Source organism: Setaria italica, chromosome II (assembly GCF_000263155.2).
Source record: "Setaria italica strain Yugu1 chromosome II, Setaria_italica_v2.0, whole genome shotgun sequence".
Taxonomy (NCBI): Eukaryota; Viridiplantae; Streptophyta; class Magnoliopsida; order Poales; family Poaceae; genus Setaria; species Setaria italica.
Window position 1 is genome coordinate 47538844 of NC_028451.1, and position 11728 is coordinate 47550571.

The 11728-nt window shown below is 43.7% G+C and overlaps 1 protein-coding gene across 1 annotated transcript; it reads right to left on the minus strand.

Annotated features, from left to right (window-relative positions):
- Window positions 1-1079: 1079 nt before the first annotated feature.
- Window positions 1080-11491, minus strand: LOC101777112 (DDT domain-containing protein PTM). Its single transcript, XM_004958536.4, has 10 exons — window positions 10284-11491; window positions 9594-10193; window positions 7773-8829; window positions 7395-7680; window positions 7182-7306; window positions 6640-7112; window positions 5559-5587; window positions 4666-5295; window positions 1974-3290; window positions 1080-1482 (listed from the first exon to the last, which is right to left on the minus strand). The coding sequence occupies exons 1-9, from the start codon at window positions 11225-11227 to the stop codon at window positions 2344-2346; spliced, it is 5091 nt and encodes a 1696-aa protein (XP_004958593.1). The 5' UTR covers window positions 11228-11491; the 3' UTR covers window positions 1080-1482; window positions 1974-2343.
- Window positions 11492-11728: the final 237 nt, after the last annotated feature.

Genomic DNA, 11728 nt, shown 5'->3' on the forward strand with positions numbered 1-11728 from the left:
TACAAAAGATGGAGCCACCATTGCGTCCTCCTCTCCGAATTCCTATTGCATCTCACTCCCATGACACACACCGACGGCGCTCTACATTTCCGTGTCTGCTTCTCCCACTCTTCTTGGAAGCCGAGTGGTATGACGAACCACATTTGCAGCTTCAATTGTTGGTGACGGCGCAGTGAGAAGCTAGTACCTATTTATAAGGTAGGATGCAGAGCGACTGACTTCAGACCGACCGGACAAAGGCGGCGCCTGCTTCGTGTTGTTGGGCTAATGCATGGCTACGTGGGCTGTGTTCCTGTTGGGCTCCAACAACGCAGCCTAGAATTGTAGTAACGCACCCGACAAATAAACAGGCGTGACCTTTTTTCCCCCTCTCTACTTTTGTACCACATGGGCAGGTAAAATGGGTCTAGCATCGTTCATATGTGAACATGCAACCATTGCCACCAGACCGCGTGGAAGGCGTGGTTAGCAAACTCTCATATGAATTATTGGGATAAAATTCATGAAGCACACTAAATGATGTGCTTAGCCTTTTTGTTTCTGATCTTTTTTTTTGTTTTCAAGAAACATTTGTCTTCCTTTCAAAAAAAAGAGAAACAATTGTCGTCCAATGATGATCTCAACTACCCAAGAGTAAAGAAAAACAGGAAAAGAATTAGTTTCCTCCCTCCCCTGCCGAGTGACCATTTTCTTTTTTCAAGAAACATTTGTCGTCCAATGATGCTTTCAATTATCCAAGAGTAAAGAAAAACAAGAAAAGAAGTTTCCTCAGCTCGCCCGGCCCAGTCGCGCGCACAAAACGCAGTAGCGCGGCCCGCATGATGGGCCTGCCGAGCACTTCCGAAGAAAGCCGTGAGATTACAGCCTGTATGAAATCTGGACAGATTTAGGGCTGCTGCGAGCCTGCGACTATGAATGACACAGATAATTCAACATTCCAACATACTGCAGTACAAAACCACCTCAGTATCATGAGATGCCTGACTGCACGTTATCTGGATGATTTTCACATAATTTGGACACAGCACAAGGCAACAAGCCCTAGTTAGCTAGGCAGGGATCGAAAACCAGAGCCGCACTTGAACCTGAACAACCCAACACGCAATATCCAAAAGAATCGATCATAAGCTAACAGTTGGATGTACATCTACCAGTATTGTTAGCTTCTATAACGTTACTGAAGCGGAATGTAACCAGACGAGCAAAACAGCATTGTACAAACCCATGTCATGCTAGAGTTAACCCTGTAACTTAAAAGGCTAATGCAAACCTATACAAAATCTAATCAACCCTGTCAAGATGAATCCCCTTGCAGCATATACAAAATAAGGATTGCAACCGACTGTTAGAAGCAATTTGAAAGAATGAATCATCAGGTTGTCTTGTTTGATCTGGTGCAATATCTAAGGCTCCACAAAAGAAATCATGGGGAAAGGGAATGCCTCCTCATGCTTGCCGGTGGCAGTGACTGCTATCTCCTTCCTGCTCAGATGGAGAATAAACAAGATGAGTACCAACTGAAAAGAATATGATTGCTCGCATGTGGAGTATACTGGGGGAATAAACTCTGCTTTTTGTGAATTTGGCAACTTGATATTGTATGGAATTACTATAGACCAACAGATAGGTTGACAGAAATGGAAAGAAAATCAGCATAACATGTTTGCAATGTGCAGTGCTAATCATCATTAGGTGATTAATTCTGTTCGAAAAACTGTGGGACAAGATTAACACATGTTGTTTCTTTGAATGGGGTGGCTATGACATCCACCATCAACATGTGCTGCTTAAATACAACGCATAGAAAACTTTGCAACTTCAAATTCAGACATAGCAATTAAGCATTGTCCATTTCAAATATCTGCCACAAACCATCACTACACAGTGATTATTGAACTTTGGACAGAACAAGGAAAAAGAACATGTTAAATATTCCAAGGAAAAGATGTGTGTAAAGCAAAATTGAGACTCACCTTGAATGTCATATATATACCAGCCACTTGGAGATATCCAAATCATTGCACAATCTTAAGCAACATTACTCCAACATTCTGAGCGGTAATGTGAAGCATGGGAAGGAAATGGTACCTAACTAATCCCTAGGTCAGCCCTATTGAGAATGTTATAGCTTAACCTCGAGTCAATTATTCTTCTGCTTAGCTAGTCCGATCAGAATATTTCCCTAAGGAAATCCAAAAATAGCCTTTTCCTTATTATAGATTACTGCTATGAGGCAATTTGAGTTGACAGTCAGCAGAATTTTCAACCAGAGCAGCAGCAAGCAACAAACGGGGGAGCTAAGGGCACTCATGCTGAGGGTTTGAAGTCCTTTGACTGAGTACACTATAAAGTCACTACCACCTGAAAGTCAATGTCATGCTCAGCAGGAACAGCCTTCTCAGAATCATCCTTGGATGGCAAAACAAGAGATTCCTTGACCGGACCAGTTTCAGGTGTAACGACCAACGCCTCTTTGCCAGATATTCTAATGTTGTTGAAGTGTTCAGCTAGAAAATCACCTGAATCTTTTGGGATTCTATTATTCTCCAGCTCTTCCAAGTTGTTATGATTATCAAGCTTCAGGCTATTAAAACCATCGAGTTCCATATGACATCGTGTTTCTTCAGCAGCAAACTTGCTACTTGCAATACCATCAAGCTCCCCTTGACTGTTATGGTCATTGAGCCCTTTCCAATTGTACTGTCCATCTAGTTCGTTCAGATAACTATGATTCTTAAGCTCTTTGTCAGTTCTACAGCTGTCAAGATCGTTCAGATTGATGTGATTGTTGAGCTCTTTCAGACAATTATCGTCACCAGGCTCTTTCTCAGAGCCAGGACTGTCAAGCTCTTTCACTTCATTATGGGCATCTAGCTCTTTCAAACTTTTATTAGCATCCAGTTCTTTCTCGATGCTATGAGTATCAACCTCTTTCAGATTGCTATGATCATTCAGCTCCTCTAGAGAACTATTATCACTGAGCACTTTCTCAGCAATATGACCATTGAGCCGTCTCTCAATGTCAACCTCCTTCAGATTACTATGATCATGATCTTTCTGACTACCATGAGCATCAAGATCTTTTGAACAACTGGGGTCCTCGTCCTCTACAAACTTGTCGATGCTGTGCTCCTCATCCTCTACAAACTTGATGCCGTGATCCTTATCTGATTCAGTCTGTGCATATGGACAGACAGGTAAACTTCTCAGACGGCATCTATGGCACTTGAAACCAATGAGATTGTTCACATTCTCAACGGTAACAGAGTATATATCCCCATGAAACCAATCTGAAAGCAAAAGCAAATGTAATAAGGATTATGGGATGCAAAATATGAAAACTTCCCAACACATGAAGAGCAACAAAGAAAAATCATACACATCCAACATATAAAACTGCAACAACAATTACTTGTGACTAGTGCTCCTATGTTCTTCCAAGTGAAAATCACAGATTTCTACTACTCTACAAACAATACACTTTGCAATTTGTTTAAATTAATTTGTAGGACATAAGAGCACTACTGCTTCCTTGCTGAGTCGTGAGGAAGGATGCTCCTTTGCACAGACAACACAACCAGACAGAAATACTTAAAAGTAGCTTAGAACAAAAGAAAAATAATACCTCGGTTCTTTCATTCTTTTTTGTTGTTTAGCTATTCAAAAGTGTGTAGTTATAGGATTTCGAGTACTTGCATCTACTCCATTTAAAGATTGATATGTTTTTCCATTTAATTCCTCGTTGGTTGCCACAGGTGGTTGCGGAAACAAACTCAATGAAGCACTCCTTCCGTTTCTACTTGGCACTTTTGACCAACTGCATGCATATTTAGGCAATCATATTTTGAATTGGGTTGGACAATTACCCTTGTAACAGCTGCCCAACCTAACTACTGGTGCCAGCTGAAAAATGTTTTCCTCCACTCTCAGCATAAGTGCAAGAACACGAGTCATCTCATTGGTCCCAGTGTTAGCCGCAATTTTGTTTTCCCTCTAAAAAGTCTGCAATTATTTTCTTTCAAGCTTTGCAATGCTACGAAGAAACATTCAACACAGCATTGGAACTGGATAATTTGTAAAAGCTGCCTAAACGAGCTGCTGGTGCCAGCTGAAAAATGTTCTCTTCCGTTCTCTGGATATGCGCAAGCACATGTGCCATCTCATTGGTGCCAATGTTACCGCAGCTTTTGTTTTTTCCTATAAAAAAAAGGCTGCAATGCTTTCCTTTTCGAGCTTTGGAATATCGCTGACTAGCGCAGTGGCACGGCTACACCTCTTGATTGATCACAATGACAAAACTGGAAAATGACGCATTGGCAAATACGTGGTGCGCCAAAAATTTGGGGAAGGAAAACTCGGTCACATGTGCCAAGTATTATGAAGCAGAGGGTGTAGTACGCAACACAGCTTTAGTAGGGAGAGGGACATGTAGAACTTTCCATAATAACCGTGCCCAAGGCTAAAACGACAAAAAAACAAACAGAAGGGGTAATAGTCAAATAGTTTCAAAGAGGATGATCGCCTAAATAGGTAGGTGCCTACTGTACACACTATGTAATAAAAACACATAATAAAGAAGATTGTTTTTTCTCACATAATAGCTAACTGACCATGAAGTTGTTCTAAGATCACAAAGAGATGTCATGCAAGCAAAGCTCTGCTTACCTTCACATTTTTCACAAGCAATATAAATATCCTCTTCACTGTAGCATTTGTCACACAAACAGCATACTGGGCTGACTTCAGACATTTCAGCATCTTCGGATGGAAAAACTACTCTTTCTTTCCTGAAACTTATTGCCCGTTCATCATGTGGATTTTGTGTCCATCGAAGGCCATTTAACCAGTATGAATACTGCAAAGCAGTCCGCTTCCTCTTGCGACAGCTAGCTGCATGCTCGGATACGTTTGAGCTGCCTTTCATGTACTTATCATACAATCGTTTTGATATACGTTTCACTGGTTCATTTTTGGGCACATTGGAAGATTCACTCTCACGCATCTTGGGTAATTCACTCTTTGATGGATCCAGTGGGTACTTCCTAGGCCGACCACGCTTACCCTTTTTGCCAATTTTCTTCTTGTATTTGAGAACAATCTGATTTCTCCTAGTCACAATCTTGTGTGATCGCTTCTTTTGTTTCTTTTGCTTCTTTTTGGGAGATGACTTCTTTGGTGCAGCCTTTTTCTGAGGAGACTTCACCTTTAAGACCTTTTCAGCTAAGCACTTGTTGCAAACATAAACAGTATCTGCAGCACCTCTAGGAACCTTGAAATGTTTTCTATGGAAAAGAGCTGCATCGGATAAGATAAAGTACATAAGTGACAAACTTAGGAATAACTGCAAATAAAACTCCACGCATCAACAACCCAAGTAAAAGGAAAAAACTTAACAGTTGATGATTGATTAGCTAGTGCAATATTAACAGTCGATGGAAATTTCTTTTATCCAATGGCAACATAGGAGACCACAGAAAATGCATGTAAAAATAAGAACTTGAGGGTTATAGTTATGCATATGCAAAACGACAAAGATGTGCACGTGCAACAGGGCATACCTGCGCAATACTGGCAGTTCACAGCTTCCCTGTTGAAAAAGAGATTGAAAGAGTCAGATTAACTAGTCAAAAGAATTTACTATGATACAAAAGAAGCAAATAACAAATATATTGCCACATTTAGAACACGATGCAAGAGTTTACTGGCCAAACAAATAGCTGCAAGAATCAAAAACTACCATACACAGTTCCTATATATAGCATAACTGATCTGATGTGCCCCTGAAATCCATATGTGCTCTGGTCCCGTTTGGAGGCAAAGGGTGTGTTAGTTTTTCCTTTCTAGTTGTTACTCTGCTGTTGTCTTACTCATGTGTATGTCGCTGAGTTACTTTGAACTCTAAACTCTGACCATTTTGGTCCTATTGCAATGTAAATGGGCCGGGGGTCACCCCTAGAACTCTAGAAAAATATATACCATAACAAGCTTTCCAGAGTAATTAGCTCACTTGAATAACTTGTTCAGAAATAGCACCACAAGTTAGATTGGTAATCATGCACCTAGACGGTTTAGAAAACAACACTAAATTCTAACACAGCACAATTTAATAAGGTAAGAAACCTATTAACACACTGGCTGGTAAACACTCCTAGAAAAGTATAATGATTGTATCTGAATGTGTGTGTAAGTGTGTGGTGGTGGTGGTGTGTGTGTGTGGGGGGGGGGGGGGGGGGGTGTTGAAGGTTTATAGCAGATCAGTTTTTGCAAGGCATATATAAGTATAAAAGAGTTAAAAATGCCACTGTACCGAGGCCCTAATCTGCGTATCGCAGCTATCTAACACATACTGCATCCTAACAGCGGATACGAAACATTACAACAGCACATCACTCATGCATTGTACTGAGTAGCAACAGATATTGGCATAACAAAATAATCCAAAATCGTGAAAAAAAATCTTATATCTATAACGTTCACAACTTGGACAAAATTTATAAGTTTAACTAGTTTGTTTGAACTGAGCTAAACCTTAAGCAATTGCTGCTAATAATTGATAGGGTTAGGGTGAGTATGCTGTGGTTGAGAAAAAATAAATAAAAGAAACTATTAGAAGGGAGAGGAAAAAGGTAAGTGTCATACCTTGCAACCACTTCCTTGTTACAATGACCACAAAGCCTGGTGGATTGCTTTTCTGCTCTTTCAAAGAGGTAAGCAAACCCGGTCTTTTTTGGCATTTTGGGTTTGGAGTCACGCACCTTCTTAGTCTTCTTAGGAAGTTCATCAGTTTCCTTCTTTTTCAGCAGGCGAGCAAACGCTTTGGCTTCATATGCCTTCAATAGATTCAGAGGGACATGGCCTTCACTTAACCAGTACCTGTTCCTCTCGCTAGAGGGATCCTCAAATTTTGTTCCGTGTTTAGAAATAACAGGAGGAATGTTCTCTCTCTTTCCAAAATCAAGTAGATATTCAACATTTGTTCCTTCTATGCGTTTTCTTCGAATTATAACTTTCTTAAAAAGCCTTGCTATTTTCTGCATTTCCTTGGTCATGAGGCTAGAAGGGAGAGTGCTCAGTATCTCAGTCCACTTGATATTCCATTCAAGCTCTTTAATCTGCAGGTACACGAGGAGAACAATTTAATGACCAAATTTTACTGATTGTTTTTCAAAACAAGCTATTACCTGCAAAATGAGCTGGGCCACATTTTCTGCCATTTCCACAGCAGCTCGCCAAGCAATGTATTTGAACCTCCGAGCAAATTGTGAACCATCGGTGTACAAAATCGTTGGAATTTTCCTACGTCCCGCTGAAGTATACCAGGTCAAAAAGGTTTAGCACAAATACAATAGTAGCAAAAATCTAAAAATTGACAGAAGGTTGGTTTGGTCATAAACCTTGCCGAGCAGCTTTGTAGACCAGTGACTGAGGCAACCTCTTCCAATGAAACACTTGACGAGATAATTTTCCGCCCCTCCACCAATAAACACCAACATTACGAGAGTCAACTTTAAGTTCACCATTAGAAGATGGTTTCCTCCCTGGCTTTCTAGCAGTTCCATGACTTAGAGATTTATTAGATGAACGGACCAATATGTGAGCTGCAGAACCAACCACTTCAACAGAGTCTGCCGGTTTCTGCCATTCCATAGAAATGGCAACACGTCGCAGACTGGACTCTAACTGCAGAGTATGGCAGAAAAGTATGTATCATTGTAGGGTATACAGAATTAGGAAAAAAAAAACATAAGACAGAAGCATATGACAAGTTATACCATTAGAAGAGGCTGCTTAAGTGATGATACATCTGCAGCCTTGAGAACCTCCTTACGCCAATATATGCGATATTGTGGATTTTGCCAAGGACCAGTCAGCAGACCATTCAACCTTTCTTCAATTGACAAAATGTTATGCATAGCAAGGATGATATGACTTTCCATATTTTTTTCTGCTTCGACACCCAAAGCATGTGGCTTGGTGCCTTCCATGCATTTAACATCAGTTACTCTGAAAATGCAGTCAACGCCGCCACTGATTTGACAGGAGTTGCACCATCCACACTTTTCTTTAAGCAGCTCGACAGAAAGCTTTTGATCAGTTAGTGCAAAAATGTTAGCATATTTTTTACATATTGTTCTCAGATGGAAAGAGAGTGCATCCTGAACAGGTTTCTTCCCTTCCTTGTTTTCAGACAGCTTGTGTTTTAGCTCTTCAGCAGCTGAAGCTGCTATTTGACCAAAGCTGTAATAGTTTATGTACCTAGCAAGATCTGAATGGAGATGCCAATAACTTTGCTTTTTCTTAGGTGGTGAATCTTTCTGATTCTCTGCAGATAAACCATTACCATGTGAATGAACGTCTTCCTGGGAATTGCAGTGATCATTCTTAGCACTAGAGGATCCATTTTGAGGTATTTGATTTGAATCACCTTCAGCAGCATTTTCACTTCGAGACATAAGTGCAGATCTAAATGTGATGCTCCGGAGTGACAAATCTTGATCCAATTGATCAGAATTTGAGGTGCAAGCTTTCCCAGAATCCAATTGTTCAAAGGAGTTGTCCTGTTCTACCTTAAACTGGTCATGTTCACTACGTTGCTTCAGTCGTGATGAAAGTCTGCAGTTTGTCTCAGCATCAGATGTACTACATTCCCTGCTACTCTGATACCGACCGTTAAGATTGGGTGACTCGATTGCAGTACCGTAAAACGAAGATATTGTATTAACAATTGATCCGTACGACGGATGACATGTGTTCAACACTGTAACAAGGGAATGAAGATCGACCTGGCCATAGTAATGACATGGAGGGCTCCCCTCATATGAGTCAATCCTGCAAGTTCAGAGGGTCTTTGTTTATTAATGTAGCAAGAAGTAACTATCTGATACATACAGGATCGATCAGAGAGTAAACACATCATGTCTCACTTCTGCAATATGAATTGCTCACTTTTCGGCAAACCCTTAATCAATGAGCCTACAGTATCATAACAACTGGATCTTACTAAATCAGGGTATCACAAATTTCCTTGTTTTATTCCAGAGAATCTTAATACAGCATAGTCTTCCATCTTTTAGGAAAAAGTGCTAGTACATAGCACAGAAATTGTATTTTCTTGTGGTCTCGTACAACATCAAGGTATGAGTATGACCATACCCTGGGTTATTCAGTAAGTTCAACTTTTTTCGCACCTCTAAGCAAGAAAAACAAGAAATATGTATGTTCTGCCTAGCATGTCGAAAGTCAAACCATTGCTAATCCCACAATGTATTCCTAGGCCCACATGTCCCTAGCAGCTTTTATAGAAATAATCATATGATTGTTGCAGCTTACATGTTCTATGGACAGGTGCCACCCAGAAGAAACAAGAGAAATAGAGCATCCTAGGTGAAGCTCATAGACAAGAGAAAAATGTTAAAGCTTACATTATTGTTCCTCAATCCTAAGGTGACTTTATTATCTGAATGGTAGAGTACTAGAGCGATGCAATCTTCACACTTAGATTTTGTACGGTACAGGATGGCAATGTAGCAGAGGAATACTCAAATTCACACAGAGCCCCAAAAAAAACATGGAAGGGATAGATGGTGACTTACACCAAAAGATAGCCGCAAGTGCCGAAGTATAGTCGGCCATGTGGATCAATTCCCAGAACCTCTGCTCCTCTCATAGGACTTGCCATATTTCTAGATCCATCATTCTTCTGTATTAAACATTCAGGACAATACCAATCACCTTCAGGCAATAGATCCTCCACCACCCCCACACATTTTGAATGAAAGGCAGCTGGACAGCCATCACAGCATAACAAATTACCATCCATGCCACAAAGATAACATTCATCACTATTACCATCATCCATTTCATCAGAGCCTTCTGGAGGCTGAGAAGAATCCGCTGCACCCTTGGCAGAAGAGGCCCTCTTTTTTCTTCTTAAACCAGTGCTTCTGAAGCCCTCATCATTTCCATCCAACTCTGACATCCTTGACCGTATAGCCCCAATCGCCAGAACATCATCAGAGAGTGAATGCAGCAGCTCGAGTTTTACCACTGCAGGCTGCCTGTAGTACTCTGTACTCAACAGCTTTAAATCTGTAAGCTTCATACCATACCTCAATTCCGTGCCCCTGGTTAGCAAGTATTCAGCAAGATAGATTGGCCAAGTTGCTAGGTCTAACAGCTCCCAGTTAAGATTCCTACAAAGACAATATAGTGGGTAACTTGAGAAACATATTTTTCATCACGTAGAGCTCTCTAAGCTTAGGATACAGAGAAGGGCATTTTACCTAATGCAGTGCACTGCCGACGGGTCTCCTTCATTGGCGAAATCTTCCAGGTGGCTCTTGAGAGCTCTCAGCAGAGCGAAATGCACCCAGTCAATCAAAGGATTCGCATGCGTGCAATGCAGCGCAGCCACAAATGTGTCCAGTGGAAATGGGCTCAGGAATAGCTGCCTGCTAAATGACCTTAAGCAGGAGTAGACTTGAAAGACGTCGAGGACAGGGAGGCCACCCAAATCTAAACCCTGCGATGACGGTGGCAGCTCAGGTTTAGGTGGCAGTGCCGGCTTCAGCTTCGGCGACGGTTTCTTCACCACAGCTTCCTCCAAATCCCTGGAGACAGAGCGATAACGCCCACTTCCATTTGCACGGGGACGCTTCCTCCCAGACTGCTGCGGCGTGGAAGCAGCCGCCGCCTCAGCCTCAGCGGCCTCCGCAGCAGCCGCCACAGCCGCCGCGGCCTCCATCTCAGCCGCCCGCTCGGCCGCCTTCGCCTGCCGCGCGCTCCGCCGCAGCGGCCTGGACGACGACACGGGCCCGGGGCTGATCCTCCGCTTCTTCTCCGCCGCCGCCGCCTCCCCGCTCGCCTCGGCCGGCGTCGCGGGCTCGGTTTCCCCATCCGACGACCCGCCGCCCGCGGGGACCGCCAGCACGACGCCGTCCCCCGGCGGCGCGGCCTTGGCCGGGGACGGGGACTCATCATCCCCGCGCCGGCGCTTCTTCGGGCGCCTCCCCGCGGCGTCCCGCTGCGGTGTCCGCTGCAGCGCCTCCGGCATCGCGGGGCCGACGAGTATCTCGGCCATCTCGTCGGCGTCGACCTCCTCCGAGTCCCCGTCCTCGTAGAGCACGCGGAAGTAGCCCGCGTCGGCGTCGTAGGACTCGACGACGCCGGCGTAGGTCCCGAACCCCGGGAACGCCTTCCTGACCGCCCTCCCCACCAGCGCCTCCATCCCGCCCCGCCCCGCCCCGAGCGGAATTCCTAGGGTTTGGGGCGCGGGGAGGCCAGCGCGGCGGCGGATCGGGCGCGGCAGCCGGGGTACGGGCGGGATCGGCGGGCGATTAGGGCTTGCGGGGGCTGGGAATTTCGGGTTCGCTGGCGTCCGTAGAGGGGGAAGGGGAAGGAGAAGGTGGGGGGAGAGGAAGAGGAAGGAGACGAGAGGCGTGTTATATCTGGCTCGGGCTGCGACTCCTTTCGGTTAGTACTGCGGAGGAGAGAATGGAATGGGACGAGACGAGATGTGCGTGTGCGTCGAGTAGAGAGGGTTTTGGGAGGGAAAATGTTTGGCTCCACCGTGACATGGGAAGTGCCTTCGTTTGATTTGAAATGGAAAATCTGGATGGAGCTCGAGTCCACCGGGGGGTAGTCAGACAGAATTTTGCTATTCTCGTACTGTGGGTAAAGGTGTACTACTTCAGTACACTCGCTTTGTTGCCTAGAACGGTGGTGTTGC

Coding starts and splice junctions, on each gene's coding strand:
- LOC101777112 (XM_004958536.4), bottom strand. CDS start 11,227: ATGGAGGCGCTGGTGGGGAGGGCGGTCAGGAAGGCGTTCCCGGGGTTC. Junction 8,830..9,593: donor ACTTGCGGCTATCTTTTGGT/GTAAGTCACCAT, acceptor CTGAACTTGCAG/GATTGACTCATATGAGGGGA. Junction 7,681..7,772: donor TTAAGCAGCCTCTTCTAATG/GTATAACTTGTC, acceptor CATACTCTGCAG/TTAGAGTCCAGTCTGCGACG.